General features: G+C 40.4%; 2 protein-coding genes across 2 annotated transcripts in view; one reads left to right on the plus strand and one right to left on the minus strand.

The window, feature by feature from the left end:
* Positions 1–25,954, minus strand: part of LOC148166008 (CLIP domain-containing serine protease B4-like) — a 612,376-nt gene that overhangs the window by 266,864 nt on the left and 319,558 nt on the right. The window contains exon 7 of the mRNA XM_088049497.1: positions 24,123–24,350. Within this exon, the coding sequence (XP_087905623.1) occupies positions 24,123–24,350 (228 nt within the window). The remainder of the gene's footprint in view (positions 1–24,122; positions 24,351–25,954) is intronic.
* Positions 1,453–2,425, plus strand: LOC148166012 (uncharacterized). Its single transcript, XM_088049494.1, has 3 exons — positions 1,453–1,473; positions 1,539–2,234; positions 2,291–2,425. The coding sequence occupies exons 1-3, from the start codon at positions 1,453–1,455 to the stop codon at positions 2,423–2,425; spliced, it is 852 nt and encodes a 283-aa protein (XP_087905620.1).

Consider the following 25,954-nt stretch of genomic DNA (forward strand, 5'->3'; position numbering starts at 1 on the left):
GAAGTGACTTGTGAAATTTTGGTGTAAACGTTGTTTGCCGCTGCGTTGTCATAATTTTGAAAACTAACTTGATAAAACAACGTTTTTTTCGCAAATTTTAAACACAATTGTAAGACGTCAAAAATTGAGACGAAGGTAACAACATTAATGTGAATAAACCTCCCCGCTAACATATGTTTTACTTGACCTTGACTGATTGGTTTCCTTTAACTTATTTGAGGGAAATATCTTTAGTATGCTGATGGTCGTGATTACGTGCGCTTGGGCGCCTGTGTCGTACCCGTCAGGGTCGTACTGGCCCATTACGGAGTTGTTAGCTTCTGAGCAAGTGTATTCCTCAGTGTTAACCCTTTCCTTCAGGGGCTTTGGCCCCTGGCACAGACTCGTGTAAGTTGGAATGGCAGAGCGAGTATAATTCACTATGCTATAAAACCCATGGCAGACATCTAGATGTAATTCTTGAGCACTGGGTCTCCCCTGGGGGGGGAGGTCCAGGTGAGGCAGACTTTAGCTCATGTAATGGAGAATCCGGAAGGGTTCTCGTGGGCACACAATGCAAATGACGAGAATGTACGGCGGACGTGTTGGAGGGGTCCCCGCGTCCTGTCGCTGGGACGCCGCTTAGTACATGGGTGTAATGGGGATGTGCCCCATTACCTTGGTGGCTGGAACTCTCACACACTTCGTGAGTTGATGCCGCGGGCTGTATATCCCCGAACTATACATCTTTCAGCGATTACGTCGTTAACCAGGAGGTCATCTCCAGAGGGTTGACAGATGGCAACAGTTCGAGCCTAGCATCGCCTGGGGCAAGGGGGTAGAACACCCCTGGTGAGTGTGCCTTTCTTTCCTATCCATAATTATAGATAAACAGGTGTTGTTATCTTTTGTTTCGAGTCAATCAATGTGGGCCCAATTCTGGTGGGTCCGGTCCTGACTAAATGTACCGATAGGGTGGTTCAGATGTCTGGTGAGTCGATTAGTAGTTTTGATTGGCCGTAGCTAGTACCTGTTAATTAATTTGCGATAATCAACGACATCGAGACCAGTAATGGTCTCACAATTTCAGAAGTGGGATAAAGAATTTGCGTGTCTTTATTTTTGAAAAATTGGTACTGCTACATTGCTAACAAATTACTGATTGATCACAATGTAAATGTATGTGCTAGTAATTACCGAAGACGGTACTGCATGGTGCTTTGTTTGCATGTAATGTAGTTTCCACTCCGAATCAAATTGCTTGATGGTTCTCATGGAATTCAACCTCTTGAATACCAGAACTTCATAATAATAAGGGTAAAAATGCCACAAAACGGTCCTTTTCTAATCATTACTCAAATAATAAATGTCAGATTTATCACCGAAGCTGTTAAATAGTTGGGGAGAAGGTGAAGCGTGCATAGAAACGCAGCTGCAGGGTCCCAAATCGGGATAAAACAGGCAAGGTCATTAATGAGAGCAAGTGCAACAAGGGTTAAAAGGAAAGAAAACGAATGTCGTCTGGAATTTGAATATTCTAATTAACACCCCGGTTCAAGTTGAAATTCAGTCGAACAAAGTTCAAAATGTTGGGTCGTCGTGCAATTCAACTGTCAACTAGCAGTTCTTCAGGTGATGATGAGTCTCCCTCGACTTCAGGACGACAGGTGAACGTAAACTCTCCGACGAGTTCGGACTTATCGGGTGTCCTCACCGAATTCGTCCACGTACTGAAAACGCACGGGACCGCACCATCTGGCACTTCCATCATCAATGCCGATCTGCTACCTGAGTTCGACCCGGAAGTGATGAATCTCAATGTGAATCAATGGATGGCAAAGATGGACGAATTGTCATTAATTTATGGATGGCGTGAGAAAGTCACCATCCATAACGTAATGTCAAAATTTAGGGGTTTGGCGGCGACGTGGTACCGCAGCCTAAGTACCGTGCGTTACACGTGGGAAGAATGGAAACAGCATCTGGGAAATGCGTTTCCATCGGAGTGCGACTACTTCTCGAGACTTAAGACAATAATGAAGAGAACTAAGAAACCGGAAGAGACGTACCTCAGGTACTTTTATGAGAAACAAGCCTTGCTACACCTGTGTGAGCTGACCGGAGCAAAGGCAGTGTCCTGTATTATCGCTGGAATTGAGGATCCGATAGTAAGGACTTCTGCAAAGGTCAGGGGACACGAAGACTTTTCCTCACTCTTGTCATATCTACGTAAGTGCGATGCAGGACCGACGCGGGTGAGAAAACCCAGAAGGGATGAGTCGGAATTAGGTCGTCGATCCCCGTTGGAAAGAGAACAAACAGCTGGTGCACCACTAGAACGATCCCCCTGAAGAAAAAGACAATCTACTGCTTCAAATGCAACGAAAAAGGGCACGTTCGTACTAACTGCCCAAACAAAGGAAGAAAAAGTGGTGAATTTAATTAGTGTTTTCTTTTGAGTATAATGTTAAGTTTAAAAAAAAAAAAAACAAAATAAAAAGGTCTCTGGTGGAAAACACATCAATACAAATTTTAAATAAATAATCTAACGTAAATTGACTGAGCATTTTTTTTATTGTCATGTGTGTAGAGAGTGAGAAAATGATTGTCCGCAGATCTAGTGACAATGTAAACAGCATGCATTTGTAGATTAGAGCACTAGTGTTGCAATTTAGCAAACTTAGAAGCATTGGGGTGCTTAGTTCATTAAGAAGTAGTAATAAGTTGAATTACTGTACCTCGGGACGAGCTAATGTCAGGATGGACGAATTGTAAGACGTCAAAAATTGAGACGAAGGTAACAACATTAATGTGAATAAACCTCCCCGCTAACATATGTTTTACTTGACCTTGACTGATTGGTTCCCTTTAACTTATTTGAGGGAAATATCTTTAGTATGCTGATGGTCGTGATTACGTGCGCTTGGGCGTCTGTGTCGTACCCGTCAGGGTCGTACTGGCCCATTACGGAGTTGTTAGCTCTACGTCGTTCTGAGCAAGTGTATTCCTCAGTGTTAACCCTTTCCTTCAGGGGCTTTGGCCCCTGGCACAGACTCGTGTAAGTTGGAATGGCAGAGCGAGTATAATTCACTATGCTATAAAACCCATGGCAGACATCTAGATGTAATTCTTGAGCACTGGGTCTCCCCTGGGGGGGGAGGTCCAGGTGAGGCAGACTTTAGCTCATGTAATGGAGAATCCGGAAGGGTTCTCGTGGGCACACAATGCAAATGACGAGAATGTACGGCGGACGTGTTGGAGGGGTCCCCGCGTCCTGTCGCTGGGACGCCGCTTAGTACATGGGTGTAATGGGGATGTGCCCCATTACCTTGGTGGCTGGAACTCTCACACACTTCGTGAGTTGATGCCGCGGGCTGTATATCCCCGAACTATACATCTTTCAGCGATTACGTCGTTAACCAGGAGGTCATCTCCAGAGGGTTGACAGATGGCAACAGTTCGAGCCTAGCATCGCCTGGGGCAAGGGGGTAGAACACCCCTGGTGAGTGTGCCTTTCTTTCCTATCCATAATTATAGATAAACAGGTGTTGTTATCTTTTGTTTCGAGTCAATCAATGTGGGCCCAATTCTGGTGGGTCCGGTCCTGACTAAATGTACCGATAGGGTGGTTCAGATGTCTGGTGAGTCGATTAGTAGTTTTGATTGGCCGTAGCTAGTACCTGTTAATTAATTTGCGATAATCAACGACATCGAGACCAGTAATGGTCTCACACAATTTGCATTAGATTTAAAATAAAAACTCAAATATTTGTATCGCAGTTATATTGGAAAAAAATTGAATTCGCGAATATTTCCGCAAAAACTCAAAATTCGCAAAAAATTATACTTCTTAGGCGTCGCGACGCCAACCAAACCGTTGATAAGAAACAAATTTTTGCGTTAACTTCTAGAGCTTTGTCAAATACAAAGCGTATACAAATTTCCAAAATTTTATCTTTAAAATTAAAGACGATTTTGAGGGTGGACACAAGTGTTGCCGGACCCTGTATGTACACGATTTAAAATTCCGAAAATAATTATCGTAAGAGACGATAGGTGTACAATGAAAGAAAAATTTATTAAAGAAATATGTAAGTTTTCCAAAATAATTAATGAAAGTTCCATAAAATTGTCAATTTTAAGAAACGTATACTATTAACTATTTACCAACAAGACAACTTATTTTAAATGATTTTCACATGCTACCGACGGGTGGGCATGCAGGTATTAACAGAATGTATAACAACATTAAAAAATATTATTTTTGGATAGGTCTTCACACAGATGTGGAAAAGTTTGTGAAAAAATGCGACGACTGTCAACGGTACAAACATGCAAAACCTCACGTAGAACCCTTAACTATAACGTCAACAGCATCGTCAGCTTTCCAAAAAATTTTCTTAGACTTAGTGGGACCATTAGATCCTGATATAAATGATAATAAATATATACTTATAATACAATGCGACTTGTCTAAATTTGTAGAAGTTTATTTCTTACCAAACAAAGAAGCAATAACTGTAGCTCGTTTATTAGTAGATAATTTCATTCTAAGATATGGAATACCAGCAGAAGTTGTAACCGACCAAGGAACTGAATTTCTATCCTTAATTTTTTCAGAATCTTGTTAGATTTTAAACATCAAACAACTAAAGTTTACTGCACATCATCATCAGACCATAGGTGCTTTAGAAAATAATCATAAACATTTGGGTGCATATTTGAGAATGCAAGTAGCCCATCACCCGAATGCTTGAAGCACTTGGTTACCTTTTTGGTGTTTCGCTTATAATACGACGGTTCATACAACTACTCAGTATACACCGTATGAATTAGTATTCGGTCAAATAGCAAGGTTACCGTCTAATATCAATGCAAAAGTAGATCCTTTATACACATTTGATAATTACCCTTTAGAACTCAAATTTAGGTTGCAAGAAGCATGGCATGACGCAAGTCAAAAATTAGTTAATGCAAAGATTAAACGTAAAGAAATATACGATCAGTATACTTCTAAATTAATTAGTTATAAGACAGGTAATTTAGTTTTGGAAAAAAATAATGTGCAAAATAAGATGCAACACTTATTTAAAGGACCTTATTGTGTAGTTAAAGAAAATACGCCAAATGTAGATATAAGTTTAAATGATAAAGAAATAATTGTACATAAAAACCAGTGTAAGCCATATTATAAGTAAAATGTTAAGTACATAATGTTAGATTGTATAAATTAATTATTTAAAATTGTAAAGTAGTTTAAGAACAATTTAGATGGGGTTAGGTAATGTTAAGTTACAAAAAAAAATTGTAAATTGTATTTTTTTTCCTCGTTTCTTACAAGTTCTTTTTCCTTTTCTTTCATTATGTAAGACGATAAAAATGTGGTATTTGTAATAATGATGATGACGTAACTAGGAGTCATTAATGTTGTAATTAAGAGCCCTTGGATTGGCTCAGTAACTTATGCGCACCCTCAGTATGGGGAAACGACGCCAGAATGTGTGGCTTAAGGCAGTAAGGGATTGGGCGGTGAACGTGAAGGGTAGAATGAGTGTCGTGCGTGAAGGTGTTCTGGATGGGAACAATTTCCAGAACACCGGTGTGTTTACCTGGATGGGCGTGATTTCCAGGTAGCGTTCTGGATGGGCACAATTTCCAGAACGCTGGTGTAATAACTTGGATGGGCACAATTTCCAAGTGGCGCTCTAAATGGGCACAATTTCCAGAGCGTTGGTGTATTGACTTGGATGGGCACAATTTCCAAGTGGCGTTCTAGACGGGTACAATTTCTAGGACGCTGGTATGGTGACTTGTATGGGGATAATTTCCAAGTTGCGTTCTGGATGGGGATAATTTCCAGAACGCGGGTATTATTGCTTGGATGGGTACAATTTCCAAGTAGCGTCTGGATGGGCACAATTTCCAGTACGCGGGTGGGTACGGTGATGGTAGATTTCACCGTACTCGAAGAAAGAAAAAGATGCCGAGATGCTGCCAAGACGTGGGTGCCGACCAGCCGTTCGAGTAACTCTCCGAGGTCGGAGTAAGGACATGGATGTCCTGCCGTTGCAGAAAATGGGGTCAGTGCCAGTAATCCGAGCCTCTATCCAGCGATGGGGCAGGGAGCGAAACTCCCCCGGTAAGTTAATCCATTATAAATGATTAAGGCCGATAAGGCAGGTGGCAATATGTTTTGTTGCGAGAATTCCGTCACTTCCCAGTTGAGCTAAGCCCGGACCTGACTAAATAAGGGTGTTCCGGAAGGGGTGAGTCAAGTAGCATTGTGTTGGTAGTTAGAAGTACTCTTTCAAGGAAAGAAAATGAGTACAACCCTGTAATGAGTGTTGGTTTCGTAAATTCAGCTTTTAAGCGTAAAGAAATCGATTTACAATTGTATCATTAATTTAGATTAATTAGATTAGATTAGATGGTTTATTCAAAATTCGAACAAGAAAAGTAAAATTCATCTCTTAGCACCGTGCAAATGTATCCTCCAAACCATGCACACGGGGCTGTAATTGGTCAACTTTTTTATCTTTTCTCTGTGATAGTTGGAGCTGGAATTTTTTTTTTGATTTACACATTTATAGTTTTTCCCAATAGCACCGGTTTTCGGCTAAGCGCGATATCTGGGACATTCTGTATACAGGGTCCGCCAACACTAGTGTACCCGGCCAAAATCGCTATTAATTATGAAGCTATAAAAATTTTTTTTTTTGTACATGAAGAGGAAACAGAGCGCTACAAACTGATGTAATCATTTTTACTCTTGTGTTGACCATATGTGAAATAAACGCAAGAAACTACGTTTTTCAAAAATCAAAATGGAGAAAATAGTGGAAAACTCAACCTGTCTTGTCCCATTTTTCGTCAAAAGGATGAAAATGATATTAAAATTTGAATTAAAATATCTGGTACCGAGATATTAAATAATTCTTAAAATTTAGACAGGTTTACGACAATTGACTCTTTCCCGCAAACTAGTCCCTACTAAGCGATTAATGATAGGCAATATTTTTACCCACAATGGGCTGAGTCTTCCATCGAACGGACCGACTGTTTGTTATCAGGTCTATGGTAATCTCCTAGGTACTTAGGGGCCAGTTTGCGGCTTGGAAGCCAGATCATAAATCTTATAAGGGAGTTAAAACGATTTTTAAGAATCATTTAATATTTCGGTACCACATATTTTAATTCACATTTTAATATCATTTTCATCTTTTTGGTGAAAAATAGAACAAGACAGGTTGGGTGCTCCACCATTTTCTTCATTTTGATTTTTGAAAAACGTAGTTTTTTGCGTTTATTTCACATATGGTTCACACAAGAGTAAAACTGATTACATCAGTTTGTAGCGCTCCGTTTCCTCTTCATGTACAAAAAAAATTAAAAAATTAATTTTATTGCTTCATAATTAATTAAGTGATTTTGGCCCGGGACACTAGTGTCGGCGGACCCTGTATATACAGGGTCCTACAACACTTATGGTCACCCTAAAAGCCACCTTTAATTTCAAAAATAAAGATTTACAAATTTTGCAGACGTTTATGCTTGATGAAACTCCACAATCTGAGGAAAAAATGGTTTTTATCTCTGTTCGCTTCGCGTCGAGACAAAACTTTTACCGATTTTTGAGATTTTACGCAAATACTCGCAAATTTAATTTTGTTTCAACATAACGGTAACAAAATTTTTCACTTTATATTTTGGGTGAGGCCAAACGGACACTTATTAAAAAAAAATATATATTTTACAAGCTCTGCGGTTTATTAAGAGAATGAAACCAAAAAAATAGTAAAAGTAGAAAGAATGTAACACTACTAAATTGAGGAACTAATACTTGATTAAGTGTAACCAAGCCCGGATTAAAAAAATTTGAAGCCCGGGGCTAAATTATTAAACGGGGCCCCCTCAACAAAAAAAATTTTAGTCGATTCACAACTCGCTTTGCTGATTTAAGAGACGATTAGGTCTTAAACGCCCACCGAGCAACATAGTGTTAAAGGAACTAAACTGTAGATACATACATAGTATACTTATCGCGTTAGAGTCGCTGCACCTTCCACGGTTTGACAGGAATCTGGGACGTCCAGTAGGAACACAGCTCCTCCTGCCTGGGTAGAAAACTCCGGATCGGGACTGAAAAACACGAACTTCCAGAGAAGGACCAAATGGAAAACGAAGGAAAACACAACAAGAAAGAAAGAAAGCCTGTGATGGAGGAAAAATCTCTATAAGTATGGGGACGCCAGAAATATCGTAAATTCTCAAGAGTCACCTGTGATGGAGGGCGGCTTAAATGAGGGTGAGATTGGTGGTAACTACTAATCCGACCAAGTCGTGTAAGGATTGGATTAATCCCTCTCCAATCCAAAAAATCTAGGTTGCTAATCACTTATCCGACAACGTCGATTAGGAATCCCTTTTCCAAAATCCAGGACACACAAGAATGTTTCCCAAAACTTACGATTCTTGCACCCGCTTACACACCAATCCTCACTATGATAACACCAAAACCAAAATGACCGAAGATCCGGTCCTCCCTCAGCATCTTGTACTAAAAAGGAGAAACACGTCACGAGGGACAGTGCCAACAACCTACGATAACCAAAATAACCGGGCGATCTAGATGACAGTTGATCGTGAAGTAGGGTTATGTGGTTTGTTTACAAAATGTTCAGCGGAAAACCGACGAAGTCCTCAGACATCCAGGAATGTGATTACAACAGGAATTTCGACACAACAATGACTCCCGTATTGATACGAAACATTTTAGGATCACCAGGACAACAAAAAAAAAACAGACTAAAACCAAAGTAGGGGAAGAAAACGTGGACTCTAAAATTGAGGCAACTAGTGTCCAAGCAGCCACTCCTGGAACAGGTAACAGAAGAAACTCTAGTTACTTGGTTCCAATCAAGTTACTTTCTCCAAACAAAAACCGCGAATGATACAATTCAGGGCGCAATTTTTGATATCCTCGCCACCGCGCATTTTGACCGTTACAAACACCCCCGTTACGTAAAAATAAAAATTTTTTCAATAAAATTTTTTTTTGTTTAGACCAAATATTCCTAATCAAAACAAAAGAAATCCTAAAAAATGTAAATTAAAAATTAAACCACCAACCAAAATCTAACAGAGAGGCTACAAGATGAATCAAATCACCAGATCATCAACCAATTCTAGAATCCAACAAAGTTTAAACGTGTTTCAGCTATTGGACCACCCTGGTGACCACACAGCAATCCATGTGACCAAACTTAAGGTTTGGGGTCTCCACGCATTCACCGAAATAATCAACTGACTACTATCAAGCTCTCGCTTTACACTACAACGACGTCGTTAAACGTTCACCGACGACCACCGCAACCGTCTAGAACACGACAACATGAGGTCAAAAGCTCCGCTCAGGCCCTTCAACCATTGCATCACTGCTTCAAATGAGGGGTTAAATGCTCCTCGCTGGCCACCCTCAACCGAACGAATCACCGCGGCCGTGCCCGCACTACTCTCCCCAAAAAAAAAAATTGACTCGACCATATAGCAATGACAAATTAGACCCAAGCTAACACTAACGACCGGGAAATACCCTGAAAATAACTAAGCATAGCCACGCTTCGCTACCAAACCGAATTAACCTCTAAAACTGATCATCGCCGGGATCAGCCTTTAAATCCTTGACATTCCAGACAGCTCTATCTTTCCGTGAAGGTCTACCAAACCATACGTCCAAGGATTTACAAACGTTGCGATTGTCACGCAAAAAAAAGAAAAACTGCAAAAACAAACTGACCGACTAAAGTCGCTCGGGCCGGCTGGTGACAAAATTACGCCGGTAGCTCAGTTTGGGTGGGTTCGTTAAAACTCACCGACGCGACAATCTTGAGGGCGCCAGGATCCTCCGGCTACGACTTGCGAGTACCCGGATCCAAAGTACTCGGTGTAGCTTACCCGAACGAATAAGGAAAAAAAACTAAGAGAAAACTAACCAGGAACGAATATATTCAAAAAACACACTAGTAAAACCTAAATAAAAAAAATACAGGAAAAACAAGTACTTAATTTGGACGTCGTCTTTACACCGGCAATCGTGGGTCCGTTAAGTTAGCCCCCCCAGTGCTACAATTACTATAAAATATTACATAGGCCAATGCGCTAATTATGCGCTATTATGCGCCACAATTTTCATTTTTTGCGCCACCTCCCCTAGAAATTTACAATCATGTTTTTGTTACCCGCGTCAGCCCCCCCAGTTATCAAAATCAATTGATTTTTATGTCAATTAATTGCGCCAATTATGCGCTATTATGCGCCACAATTTTCGTTTTTTGCGCTACCTCCCCTAGAGAGTTACAATCATTTTTGTTACCTGCGTCAGCCCCCCCCAGTTAACAAAATTAATTGATTTTTATGTCCATCAATTGCGCCAATTATGCGCTATTATGCGCCACAATTTTCATTTTTTGCGCTACCTCTCCTAGACAGTTACAATAATTTTTGTTACCTGCGTCAGCCCCCCCCATTTAAAAAAGTTAATTTTGCGCCAATTAATGTTTTTTTGCCCTTCACTTAAAAACCTTCAAACACAGACTCCTATGGTTACTCGCAGAGCCTCCCCTCTACCAGTTAACAAAATGCATTATTTTTTACATCAATCGCGTCAATTTTTTGTGCTTCACTTTAAAACTCTCAAACAGACTCCTATAAGTTAATCACAAGCTTTCCTTTCCAGTTGAATAAATCTTTTTTTTTTGGTCAATCAATTATGCCAATTATACAGGATCTGGCATACTTGTGTCCACTCCTAAAATCGTCTTTAATTTTAATGATAAAATTTTGAAAATTTGCACGCTCATAGTTGACAAAGCTCTAGAAGTTGCTACAAAAATTTCAGCGTATGCAAATTTTCAAAATTTTATCTTTAAAATTAAAGACAATTTTAGGGGTGGATACAAGTGTCGCCGGACCCTAAACGTTGGATAAGTGGGAGTAAAAGATCTACCCGTTATAAAAATTTACTGTATGTAATATAAAAATTTTGGTAGCTTCCAGGTGCTAATGAACATTTATTTTCAAAGTGAGGTAGGTATGTAACGAATGATAAAAAACAATATATTCAAATTCAAATCATTCATTTAGTTTCTTCCCCAATAGTTGATTTTAGAGGGTGAGTTTGGGCGTCAATCACAAAACATAAACACACAATCTTCAAGTAGCCCAGTGCGTGGCTAATTAGAGAAATTTATGTGTCTGGAATTCATAAAAATCACGTTAAGGAACCATGTGAATTTAGGGAAAGACTTCATTAATCTGAATTCAGCCTGCTGTGGATGAAGTCAAATAGTTGTTGGTCATAAAATAACTAAATGGGACCGGCAAGTGTTGTAATTTTTACATAGGATTTATTTCCCATTTTTTTAACATTATATGTATACTTAACATAATTTCTGCTATTATTGAATTAATGGGGATCATTGTAAATTAATCAGGTGTTTCGTCTACCCATTGTATGACTATTTTGGTATGACGATTAACTCGGGCAAGAAAAACAATGTAATACATATAAACCAACTACTAAAAATAATTTAAGTAGTATAATCATACAATATAGTATAATTAACAATTGTTAGTAGTACCTACCCCATCTTTCATTTTTGCTTTTACGGAGACATTTAGACAGTTTTCTTTATACATTTAATAGTTTGTGTTAATAAAATAAATTTATTTCAGGATATGAAGGGCCTCTAAACACCGTAGGGCACTTTATTGCGTACGCTCAAAGATACAACGGAATATGGGAAATGTATAATGACTTGCACCGAAAGTCTGAAATTTGCAGTTCCAAGAAAAGCATTAACGTACAAGCAATTATTTATTCGGTTTAATGTACTATGTTTTAATTTTGTATTAATTATTAAACATATATTTTTACTGTAATTTGTATTTATTGATTTTATTCTGTTATGTAACTATTTGATCTCTTTAAAATAATGAGACCCTTTTTGTTAAAGACAAGCTACGAGTGCATTTTGTTAACTATGGGCTGCTGCGAGTAACGATAGGCGTTTGTTTTTGAGTGGTTTTAAGTGAAGCGCAAAAAAAAAACTTTAATTGGCGCAAAATAGCGCATAATTGGCGCAATTGAGTGACATAAAAATCAATTAATTTTGTTAACTGGGGGGGGCTGACGCAGGTAACAAAAATGATTGTAACTGTCTAGGGGAGGTAGCGCGAAAAAACGAAAATTGTGGCGCATAATAGCGCATAATTGGCGCAATTGATTGACATAAAAATCAATTAATTTTGTTAACTGGGGGGGCTGACGCAGGTAACAAAAATGATTGTAACTCTCTAGGGGAGGTAGCGCAAAAAACGAAAATTGCGGCGCATAATTGGCGCAATTGATTGACATAAAAATCAATTAATTTTGTTAACTGGGGGGGGCTGACGCGGGTAACAAAAACATGATTGTAACTTTCTAGGGGAGGTAGCGCAAAAAATGAAAATTGTGGCGCATAATAGCGCATAATTAGCGCATTGGCCTATGTAATATTTTACAGTAATTCTAGCACTGGGGGGGGCTAACTTTACGGACCCGGCAATCGTTGCTGTTAGATTTACGACGATTCGCTGTAGACCGAACGCTTGCGCAAGCCAACGGCACACCGAGAATCCGTGCAACAATTCAATCGTTCAAAACTCGCAATTACCGGGTCCCGACTTACAAGAACGTCTGTACAAATAATAAAAAAACAAAAAAAATGACTAAATGTAAAACGGTTGATTACAGTGAAGCTGTAATCTCCCAACTATACTATATACTATATTACAGTTACGGTGAAGCCGTAAACTCCTACAGAAACAAGTTAACGAAACGATGTCACGATGGCGTTGATACGATGACTCGATCAAAAAAACGTGGTGTGACGTGACAATTTCGAGTTAAACGGGAAGGCGTTAGAAAGGGTTGATTTTCGTGACCTTTTGACGCCTGTAATTTATTGGTTGCCTATTTTAGTGTAGCCGCATGGCGAGTTACATTGACCCACGACACGATCAACACCAAGCAGGCTAACGTGGTTGTGAAAAGGAAGAAAATAGAAGTTAGAAAAGTTGAAGCAAAGATGAAAACTAAAGAGTTGCAACCTAGACAACCCCGAGAAACTTGTAGCAGTTCTCCAGCTAAAATTCTGAGGCTCAAACGTATTCCTCCAGTCATTTCCGAACTGGTACCTAACAACCTGGTTAACTATTAACATAACTAAGCAGAATTCGTAACGGACAATGTAACTCGCCATGCGGCTACACTAAAATAGGCAACCAATAAATTACATGCGTCAAACGGTCACGAAAATCAACCCTTTCTAACACCTTCCCGTTTAACTCGAAATTGTCACGTTACACGATTTTGAACGGACCCACGAACTTCGGTAGAAATTTCGACGATATGTAAGCAACCGCATTGGCTAGCGCAAAGTTTCTTCGCCACACCAGGTCTCCAAGGTTATGACGTACAGCCTTATTCAGTCGGTTTCGAACATCCAAATACATCTTCTCAAAAGCCGTTGTGCGCTCTTTCCAATAACTTTCGGCACAGACCACGTTTTCTCCTAACTCTTCCGGAGTAGAACGGGTTCCTCCGTCCAATCGAATCTCTCGGCCAAAATTAACAAAGTACAGCGTTAGGGATAGGGATTCATGCTTTGACGTCCGGATGGCGTATGCGACTTTTTGTAGATTTTCTTCCCAAAGGCGATGGTTATCCGTAACAAAAGCTCGCAGCATGGTGTTCACGGAACGGTGAGTCCGTTCGACCGCATTGCTCTGGGGATGGTAGAATGGAGTAAAAGCCAACTTGACGTTATATTTCCTGGTAAGACTACGTTAAGCTTCACCAACAAATTGTTTCCCATTATCTGTAAACAAGACTTCTGGTGCCCCAAATAAACAAAGAACCTGATCCTATAGAAACTTGACGATTCTATCGGCTAACGCACGACGAAGGGGAAACAGTAAGATGAATTTGGTAAAGTAATCCTGTACGCTTGAAATCCACGTATTACCGGATGTAGATTTTGTTAAAGGGCCAACGATGTCTACAGAAATCATCTGCCAGGGTCTGGTGATATTAGGACGCCCACAAATTTGACCGGCTGGAGCCTTCATCTATGGTTTTGTGGTTATGCAGGTGCAACAGGATCTGACAAAGCGACCTACATCACATCTTCAGCCAAAAATATCGTACCGCCACTCGGTGAAAGGTCTTGTAAATACTACAAAGTCCTGCAAGTGGACGATCATGGTTTTGTGCGATTATCTCTTGACGCTGGCATTTTGGTGGAAGGATTCTCCAACTATCTTCGGGGTCTCCTAGTAGTGGGTATTCCAACTTCACCCGCCGGTGTAACACACCTTCCGCATCTACTCTCCACTCTGGGTACTTTAACGGGTTCTCTCGTACCCTTTCCTTCATTCGAGGAAATCCACGGATCTTCCACGACAGTAGGTGTCTTTAACACATTAATCTTCGGAACCGATCGGGACAATGCGTCTGGCACATGGTGATCTTTACCACGTCGGTGCTCAACCTCGAAATCGTATTGTTGGAGTCGAACACTCCAACGAGCTAATCGACCCGACGAATTTCTAAAGTTATTCAACCACTTCAACGCGTAGTGGTCCGTGATTACCTTAAAATGGTACTCTTCCAAGTAGGGTCGGAATTTCTCAATGGCGAACAACACTGCAAGACACTCCTTTTCGGTTGTAGAAAATTTCCGTTTATTAGGCGTTAACGATCTACTAATGTACGCAATCACCTTCTTGTTGTCCCCCTCACGTCTGTACCAAAAATTGCAGATCGAAATTTGGGCAACATAATATAGGCGGTGAAATCAACTTCTCCTTCAACAACCTAAACGCTTTTTCACATTCCGTCGACCAATCGAACTTGTGATTCTTCTGAAGCAACGAAGAAATTGGGACTATAAGGGAAGAAAATCAGGGCACAAACCGTTTATACCACGATGCCATCCCTAACAAACGACGCGTTTCTGAAACATTCCGAAAAGTTGGGTAGTTAACAATAGCCGTAATCTTTTCCGAGTCCATCTTGAGGCCGTCGCGATTCACCACATAGCCTAGGTATTTTAATTCGGACAAGCACAAGTTACATTTCTCCGGCCCAAGGGTTAAACCGGCATCCGCAAGACGTTCCAAAACTGATCGTAGAATTCTAAGCTGATCATCAAAAGTGTTTGTCACCACAATTATTTCATCTAAGTATACAAACACGTTTCTCTCGAATTCGCTGAGTACTTTGTCAATAAAACGTTGCCACGTCGCTGGCGCATTGTTAAGACCAAAAGGCATTATACGAAACTGGAACAACCCACGTCCAGGCACAGTAAAAGCCGTAACAGGTTTAGAATTCTCGGCCATCGGAATTTGCCAGAATGCGCTCTTGATGTCCAGCGAAGACAAAAACTTCGCGTCCCTTAAGCGGTTCAAAATGTCGTTGACCTGAGGCAAGGGGTAAGCATCGCGTTCTGTCACCGAATTGACCTTCCTATAGTCAACACAAAACCTGTACGTGCCATCCTTCTTAGGGACCATAACAATAGGTGACATTGAGGGTTCGATTACACCATCTTCCAACATCTTGTCTAACTCCGAGTTAACATGTTTCTGGAGGGCAGGTGAGATGGGGTAATATCGTTGTTTGATAGGTTCGGCTGATGTCTTAATGACGTGTTCAACAAACGACGCACGACCAATCGGGCCTTCGGGGGAGGGAAATTCGTTTGCTTTAAATTGTTCCAACTCCTGCTGTTGTTGAGTGGTAAGGTAAGCACTTTCCGTCAAAGCCGCAAGTTCTTCTAACCCGTCACTAAAACACCAAACACCACGTCGCAAGTCCGGAACTAAGCCCATGCGATACCAGCAATCCCGACATAGGATCAACAACTGGAACAACCTCGGCATTACCAAAATATCAATCAACCTTACACGACCAGACAACGAAAAAGGAATCTTGAAAACTCCACTGACTTTACAAGACGACCCGTTAGCAACAGCACAATTGGAAACTTCCGACGGACGACATTTAAAGCCTAACTTACGCAACAACTCAGAGCCGGCTTCGTTCACAAACGTACGAGAAGCACCTGAATCTAACAAACCAAGAAATTCAACACCGCATACCCGGACTTTCAGAAAAGGACGTTCATCCCCTACCACGTTTGCCGGTATAAACTCTAACTTGGTGTCTATTTGTGCTCGCTTCACTGAGTTTAGTTGTTGTTGGGGGCCGGACCGTTGGTGGATGTTGGTCGACTCCTTCGGCCGTTTCCCTGGTTCGAGGTGCATGTAGGGCAATTTCGGGTTGTGAAACCCGGACGTCGACAACGAAAACAATGGAGTGGTTGTGAAGACGCACAATCCTTTGCGAGATGACCAGTCCGCTGACACCGAAAACAACTTCGCGTCTCCGCCCATGACGAAGACGTCGCCACCGCGGTTATCTGTGTGGGCTCCACAAACGCCAATGAAGGTTCAACCAGAGCCCGTGAAGGCTGAGAACAGTCGTATGCCTCTACCCTATGTTTGACTACTTCTAACTGTAAGCATTCGCGTTTTAACTCTGATATGGAAGTGACGGTCGGCAGTTGTTGAATATAAAATGGGGCCAAATTTTTTGTCAGGATACTTAACCGGACATCGTCAGGAATCGAACCGTGCCTGTCAAAGAGAACGGTCATTGAAGATAAGAATTCAACGAACTTTTTCGCCCTGCCTTGCTTCCTATCCAAAATCTCCAGGAACAGCCGATGTGCATAATCCGGGGGAAGATAATGATATCGCAACAACTCGACCAACTCCTTCCACGTCTTCACCCGTAAATTCACAGCTCGATACGAAGCCAATGCCTTCCCTTCAAATAGATCAACGGCCGACAAAAATAACTCCTCCTGAAACACACGACGTGCTACTCGTAACTCGTAACATGACTGACCAAAAACTCCGTCACCGATAGTCCCGTTTCCTCGCCCGAGATTTTCAAATATCCATTTGCATTGTTCTGAAGTAGTAACACCCAACCGAGTCAAGTGGCAGAGGAGTACGCGAGCCCTCCTCGTCCGAATCCTGTTCCTCGTTCTCACTACTATCGCTGGTGGTATGTGAAGGATCTCCCATCACAGTTGATAGATTAGATTGGGACAGTTTCCCTCGCGTCCTCTTAGCGCTGTCCAGAACCGCAAACAAACCGGCCACCTTTCCGATCCATTCCACCCTCGACTTTAGCTCATCTGGACTAGCTTTGTCCACTGGTGTAACTTGAAGTCTTCCAAGTAAGTGGTACACCGCGAATACAATCGACCATACCGCGACTGGCTAGACCGGGGATCTTGGTACATCTTGATCTTGACTTCCCTTAACAATTCGACATATCGCTTTTCAATTTGGGGTAACTGGGTACCGTATTCAAACTTAAAACCCTCCACGACGATGGGAGTTCCGCCCGCTTCGCGTTCGCTACTAATCCACGAAGGTAGCGCCGTTTTCAACTAGTCCGTGGTTTTCCCGTCCGCCTCGATTCCACGCAACCGAGCCTCGAATTGGAGCTCCTCCTTCTTAAGGTGCTTCAATTGCATAGACTGCGCCATCGCACTCCGCAACACGACAATACAATAACCAAACCGTTACGTACACTGTCTGACTCAACCAAAACGAAGAAACGCCAATTAAATAATTAATCAAAAAACAACTATACCGAACAAAGGAATTTAACGACTTTTCAACGTAGCCCCACGTTGGGCGCCAAATTTGTAACGCTCCTTTTCTCCGGAGCAATTCCTTCCTTGCTCCTTTTTACCCCCTGAGCCCGGTTGCGATCTCGGCCACGACTACCCCAATGGAGAAGGGTGGGGTTCCAACAAGATGGTATGAGAGCGCCACAGGTTTGTACCAGACCGCGGACTCAAGGAGGCTACTACTCAAACCCGAATGTAGTTCGGAGGCACAAATGAACGATAACGAAAAGGGCAAAAAAAAAACAATCAAAGAAAAATATGTATATTAACACAAATGACTGTCTAACAAGGTATTACCAACAAAAAAGAGTCAATGTTACCAAGCTACAAGATTACAAAATTATCTAATTAATTAATTATTGACGATTACAAGATGGCGGAATCCCGTAGGCTGAGGTCAGAAAATGTGCGCGAACGGCGGAAACACGCGGACAGCTGTCAACGCATTTATTATCCCGACTTAGTCTAGTTAACCGTTCACGAGGTTACATAGAGGTACTTATCGCGTTAGCGTCGCTGCTCCTCCCACGGTTCGACAGGAATCCGGGACGTCCAGTAGGAACACAGCTCCTCCTGCCTGGGTAGAAAACTCTAGATCGGGACTGCCAAACACGAACTTCCAAGGAAGGACCAAACGGAAGACGAAGGAAAACACATAAAAAAGAAAGCCTGTGATGGAGGGCGGCTTAAATGAGGGTGAGATTGGTGGTAACTACTAATCCGACCAAGTCGTGTAAGGATTGGATTAATCCCTCTCCAATCCAAAAATCTGGGTTGCTGATTACTTATCCGACAACGTCGATTAGGAATCCCTTTTCAAAAATCCAGGACACACAAGCATGATTCCCAAAACTTAAGATTCTTGCACCCGTTTACACACCAATCCTCATAATGATAACACCAAAACCAAAATGACCGAAGATCCGGTCCTCCCTCAACATCTTGTACAAAAAAGGGGAAACATGTCGCGAGGGACAGTGTCACCAACCTACGATAACCAAAATAACCGGGCGATCTAGATGACAGTTGATCGTGAAGTAGGGTTATGTGGTTTGATTCCAAAATGTTCAGCGGAAAACCGACGAAGTCCTCAGACATCCAGGAATTTGATTACAACAGGAATTACGACACAACAATGACTCCCGTACCTTTTAGGATCACCAGGACAACAAAAAAAAACAGACTAAAACCAAAGTAGGAGAAGAAAACGTGGACTTTAAAATTGAGGCAACTAGTGTCCAAGCAGCCACCCTAGAACAGGTAACAGAAAAAACTGTGGTTACTTGGTTCTAATCAAGTAACTTCCTCCAAACAAAACCCGCGAATGATACAATTCAGGGCGCAATTTTCGATATCTTCGCCACCGCGCATTTTGGCCGTTACAGAGTATATACACGCAGAATAATGGATCTGACGGAATCTCCAACGTAATTAACGATGTAACGAATTCCACACAAAAAAAATCGAGACTTAAAGTTAGGTTTAACTGAGAAAGTTTTTTGGGAAATTCCTTTCAGATTTCTAGAACTCTGGTTAGGTCAGGTCAGGTCAGGTCGCATCTCTTCTAAGGGAAGTCAACCCGGGAATTTACTTGCGTCGCCCCGCTTCGTGAAAGAGTTAACGTATGCGCATTGCTTGAACTAGGCGACATAACCCACTGTGCTCTGGCCCATATTATTATTTATGTTTGCATGGTATTGTATTCCAGATTTAACATTTTGAACTTAAGATTTGGCCCTGTAAACTTGATTGATATGTGTCAATAAACTCCTGATATGTACAGCGGCTTTTAAATGGGTGAACTCCTTCTTTTGGTGTGTGGTGGGTGCTACTTTGTGAGAACTCTAAGGAGCATACATTTCGACCCCGAACAACCATCGATCTCGGAAAGAAAAAGAGAAAGGGTTATTAGCAACCCCTGATCCAAATACACAACGTAGAGTAAGTGAAGATTTGATTTGATTTCGGTGATGTCCACGCGGACGTGTCAGCCGACTTTGCACTCCTTTAGGAACCGCGAAAAATAGTGTCTCACTACAGAACGTAAATATTGAAATTTATGTCACGGATTACGGAAAACAGGTCTATGGATTTGCTGTTTGGTTCGTCCCATAGCAGCAAAATTTTTGTAAGTTGAAATAAAAATCAAGCAGTTTATTCACAGTTCAGCTTTCATTGCGTTACATTTTTAAGGATTTTAGGATTTTTAAGGAGCCAAAATCCAATTCCTTAATAACATTTATTACCAATTCAAGACAATCATCACTTCGAGGATAACTGTCTTTAATTTCCTAATTGTTTGTGACTTTTTTAAATTTCCATTATTTTAATTTTAATTGTTTCTTACAATCTGCCCTACATAAGATTTTTTACTTTCACGATTTCATTGTCGTTAATGTTATTTTGAATATCGTGAACACTGAGAACGTCTGCATCATGACTCAGAGAGCAAGGGAAAGTGCCGATATCAATGCAGATTGCGAATTTGAAACCAAAAATGTAAGTTTAAAAGTATTCGAACAAGGACGAAAAACTGAGAGCCAATCCCAAAAACTTTTGCGTAGGTAGAATGGCGAGGAAATTAAAAGCCATTTCAATTTCCGTAATCTCTGCCTGACAAATGGAAAACAGTACTCTCTATGCGTATCCTCACAGTTATAAGAAACCTCTCATAATACTTCTACCATCGACGGTTTAACGATTGTTATTGGCTACCGTATTTTCGTTTTAAGTCGATTATGTTTTGACTTTTTTTTGTTTTCAAATTTTGATTTCGTATAGCTGGCTGTATATGCCTGTTTTCTCTGGGTCACGAGTTGTGGGACACCTGTATTAGGCAAAGGCAGTTATGATGGATACAACAATTAAACTAATAAACTAATAATACAGTGACTTTAATACAATGGATGAATTAGTAGAAGTGAATAATAATAAATACAGGTAACGCAGAACTCGTACCTCATAGAGCAAGGGAGAGTGGCGACAGCAAACAGATGGTAAATTTGTAAACAAAAATATATTAAGTTTAATAGTATTTAAAAAAGGATAAAAAATTAACAACTAATTCCCATTTCCTAGGCAGCGAGAGTAAAATGTTCATTTGACTAATGGATGATAGTATGTGTTTATAGCTACCGATTTTCAAATTCTGTTCGGCTTCAGCATTGGCTATAGTTTCTTCGTCTTAATTCAATTATTTTTGAGCTAAACAATTTTTGATTCGAAATTTTGGTTCAGAATTGCCTCTATAAGCCTTTTCTCTCTGGGGGGCGAGTTCTAGGACTCCTGTATAACGACTAAAAAGAAAAAAACAAGGCAGGCGTAATCCCGATACACAGATACAAAGAAGCGCAGGCGGATTAACACTCTGCTTATCGGTTGGTCGACGGCGTCAAAGTCCGGGTTGCTCCTAAGGCGACGACGTACCGATGAGGGTACTCGCGGACTAAACGGACAGGACCAGAATTAGGAGTCTCATATGTCTCACATCTTAAAGTACCTGATCAAAGCTGACTCAAGATCCGCTACTCATATCGCGCCTATTGACATTTTGCACTAAGGTTTCGCACCACATTATTCTGTCAAAAATGCTGTTAAATGGGTAGTATTAGAAACTAATTTAATAAAGTTAGAGATTAATGGTCACATGTACAATGGAAAATTTTTTGGTGGTACAAAAATTGCCACGTGCAATAAGTTTTAGAATTACCTTTTTGCTCGCGAACAAATGACATTAGATTTTAGCAAACGGAAAGTAACTTTTTCAAATAATAATGCAATTACTTTTTTATTCGAGTACTGCAATGAGTAAATTGTTAAAAGAGTATCACAACGATAAACTGTGTAAAGTAAGTGTTAATTGCCTGGTTAAGGCCGACGTGACAGCTTGAAAAAAAAAGTATCTGTCAAATGAAACCGTGTTCTTTTTGCGACATAGTCTCAGGGTGGTCACAGCGATGGGGGCTGCCAGGGCGATAGTTTTAGAAATGTGGGCGTGAATCAGAGGAAGAGGTTCCGGGCATTAATGAGGGCGACAAAGAGGAGGTCGGAAGAGATTAGTTACACCCAAAGAACTAAATTATTGCGCAACAGTTAAGTCGACAAACGACAAACTTCTCCGGCCCGTGATGGGTTAGACTCCCGGAACAATAAGATAGAGTGGGTCAGACCATTTTGTTCACTAGGAGGTGACGGCTACTCTCTTGGCTGGAAGGCCTTATCCGGCTCCACTGTAGAATGATCCAAAACTCGGTCGGAGAGAACCGACCCCAGTACTCCTAACGTTTCTCAAACCCGTTCCCTGAGGAGTTCCCGCGAGGAGAAGAGCCACGAAGATACAAATCGTCGGAAAAAAAAAACAGGGAAGAGAAGAGTCGAGTAGCGTAGAGTAGAGTAGAGTAGAGCAGAGTAGAGGCCCTAAAGGTACCTCGAAATTAGTTCGTTTCTTCCAGACACATGGTACTCACTCTAGATCTTGGGCGGCCACAAGGTGTCCTGTCTCGCCAACTTAACACAAACCCCGGGACAAACCGGACTGGTTTCCGACAAACTACCCTATCTTTTTGTTTTCCACCACTGCGAATTTACTCAACTTTACTCTGGACCAGCTACAAAAGGGAAAACCAAAAAAAGAAAAGAAACCAAAGAAGAAGGGCAACAAAAACAAAAAAAGACTGAATAGAATCGTTTCTGCACCAACAGTTAATTATACTCTTTTGAGACCTAACCACAGGACCTAATTTAACGCTGTGTTTTAGGTCACTTCGAAGATTACGTGGCACGTGAAATCCGCACATGACAAATTGATCTTGATCAATATTTTTCCAGACGTTTTCGATTGCGTTTCCCAGATCATTTTTGTTTGGATTTAAAACAGCATTACTTGCAGGTAATGATAAAATAAACATTTCGTTGCTATAAAAAAAATCTTACTAATCTTGAAAAATGCACTCTAATGTTACAGTGCTAAAATATGAAATTATTATCCAATGAATCAGTGGCAGAAGATAACAAAACATTTTCTAAAATCGATAATGTGCTGCCTTGAATCGTCCATCCACTTTCCAACACTCTCCCTAACCGCCAGCTTATGTCCAGGCACAAACATAGACTGGAATTGTCCACTGCGACGTGAAGGCCTTACATACCTTTTTTCAGATCTCGGTTGTCGAGACTTGTAGAGTCGCAGTTTTCCATCAGAATAGGATTGCAAAATTTTCCCAAAAATTCTGATCAAGATGAAGATAACCTTATTCTTTGCTGCTTGTGTTCTTCAGCAAGTTCGCATTTTGTCGCAGCGGGGTGGTTCTTAATGCCCTGTTTCTTCAATCGGCAATGCGAAGTCCACGCAGAAGAGCATGAAAAATTTTTGTCGTACAGTGCGTGGATTACTGTGTTAAATGGGTGATTTTGAACATAATTGATGAGATTTTTGACATACTCAGCATTTGATGCTTTGTTTTCCCTGCCCTGGCAATTTGCTGAATAGACCAATCAATGTTATCGCGACTATTTTGTCATGTTCATTTGAATAAACCGTCATTTATGTTTACGCAACTAATTGCAACGCTTTATACAATTTTTGTCACTCAAATTTGTCAGAATGCAGCCCGATCTAATTTGCAACAATTTAGTAGTTCCTTTAATTTTGCGATTAACTGTGTACATTATGCCCAGGTATTGCTGACTTGAATCTCAGGTTACCTGCTTTTTTATAGAAAAATTAATGGAAATGAAAAAGTTTACTTCCAAAGGGGTCATTGCCACATTTTGTAAATGAGAATTAGGCATTTCAAAAAGTACGTAGATGCAAAATATGTGTGGTTGTTTTCAAACGAAATTATTTTGTTTGTTTCGTGATTGTAACTTTAAATAGTCTAATGGGTGATCCAGAATTCGTGAAAAGAAGGCTTATGGATACTACAATTCTGAAGCAACATTTCAATTCAAAAATTTTGTAGCTCAAAAATAATCAAGTTAAGGCGAAAAAACGGTAGCCAATCCCAAAAGTGAACAAAATTTAAGAACCGGTGACATATACTTTCATCCATTATTCAGATAAACATTACACTCTCGTTGCCTAGGAAATTGGGATGACCTTTTACTTCAACCCCAGAATAAGCTTTCAGGATTGGTTAATTTTTTTATCCTTTCTCGAATACTATGAAACGTAATCAATTTTTGTTTTGAAATTTACCATCTCTATTGCTGTCGGCACCCTCCCTTGCTCTATGGGTCTTAAGTTCTGTGACACACTGCATTTATTAAGTAAAGTTACTTAATTTTTGAAATTAAGTCCTTGAAATAATATAAAATAATATATCTCACCAGGTATGCAGTGTAAAATATCTCCACTCCAAGTACCGTCCATTTGACATCTCACTTCCTTGTTCGTGCTTTGTTTTGAATTTGCAGGAATGTAATATGGTTTACACTCATATTTGACTGTGGCTCCTGGGGGTAGAGGTTCATCACAAGAGATATTTTTTTCATTTGATCCAGATAGTATTTGGCATCGGAAGCTTACTCTTTCTGAAGATATGGGGGGACAATGTACTTGAGACGTACCTACGTAAATCAAAACAATTACTATAAGAGCACAAATATTTGATTTACTAATTATTTTTTATATTAAAAAAGTCTGTTTAGAATTTGTCATCCCCTCAAAGTAACTCGGGTAACAATTCATAAAAAGAAAAAGGAAAATAGTCGTGGTCCTTTGGTTTTTCCGAACAAAGTTTTAGTCAGTCTAACAGTTTTATTAGTCAGTTATTATTCTCAATTTGTAGTCTTAACCTAGAATCTCTTTCATATTTATAATTTTGAGTATAATTTAACAATGCTAAAAGTCTAAGAGATCAATTCTAATTCAGTGTTGCCGCACTAACGCTAAAAACGCTAAAACGTTGTCAAATGCCATTATTTCTAGAAACAAGGGATAGACAAGTAGTTGCATTATCTTGTTATTGAAATGCAACCTAGGTAAGCAAAAACCAAGAGTAGCGTTGACCCAAAATTAAATGAGAATTGACCCTTAAGTCTTGTCTCCAGCTAAGAAATTACTAAAACCTCAATTTTAATCATCAAATCAATAGTCCTTTGAGTACTTATACAGTATGTCCTCGGATTGAGTTCACACGAGAGACAAAAAGTTTATTTTTTATTTTACAAAAAAATGACAAAAAATAACATTTTTTGACCTGACCTGACCTGACCTGACCTGACCTGACCGAACCGGACCGGACCGGACCGGACCTGACTAAATAAGGGTGTTCCAGAAGGGGTGAGTCAAGTAGCATTGTGTTGGTAGTTAGAAGTACCCTTTCAAGGAAAGAAATTGAGTACAACCCTGTAATGAGGGTTGGTTTCGTAAATTCAGCATTTAAGCGTAAAAAATCGAATTACAATTCAGAAGTGGGATCTGAATTTGCGTGTCATTAAATAAAATAATGGGTACTCTAAACCAACTGTGTACTACTTGACTTGTAAGGTTTTGTCTTACGGTTTTACCTGACATAAGTAAATGTAACGCTGCGAATCGCTTACATGTGTAAAAATCTCTAAGGGCCGGTTGCAGAAACGCGGTTCAAAATTTGAACCGGTTGAAATCTGACTTAACCCAGGCTTAAATGATTTTTGCGTTGCACAGCGGTTGAAATACAAGTTAGCACGGTGTTAAACTAATCCAGAGTCAGAGGTGGGATAAGCCGGTGTTCAAAGTGACAGCTGGATTTGTGAGTTTTCAAATTACAAAAATATACAAATTAAAAGCTAAGTTTTTACATTTTATGCGTAATAATTGATTTTGCAATACCGCAGTGGTTTATGGTGCAGTTTTTAATCAACCTTAAGTTCAAAATAGAATTGTTTATTAAAGGTTATGTAGTACAAAATTTCATAATATGTTTTATTTTATTTTTTATTCAAAACGAAGTTTCGATTTTCCAAAGCTACAGTTATGCTTTTACAACATAAAATCGGAAGAAATCTTGAACCCCACATGCACCGGAACAAGTCATGTTCTGCCCTCCTACAAATGCTGCTTGCCCTCCGGTTTTATGCCACGGGCACATTTCAAGGAGTTCTTGGCGATACATTTGGAGGTATCCACAAGAGCAGTGTCTTCAGAATTATCAAACGCGTCACACATCATCTTGCCT

Source organism: Gnatocerus cornutus, unplaced genomic scaffold, assembly GCF_029298725.1.
Source record: "Gnatocerus cornutus isolate USDA-ARS CGAHR unplaced genomic scaffold, icGnaCorn1.1 ctg00000033.1, whole genome shotgun sequence".
Taxonomy (NCBI): Eukaryota; Metazoa; Arthropoda; class Insecta; order Coleoptera; family Tenebrionidae; genus Gnatocerus; species Gnatocerus cornutus.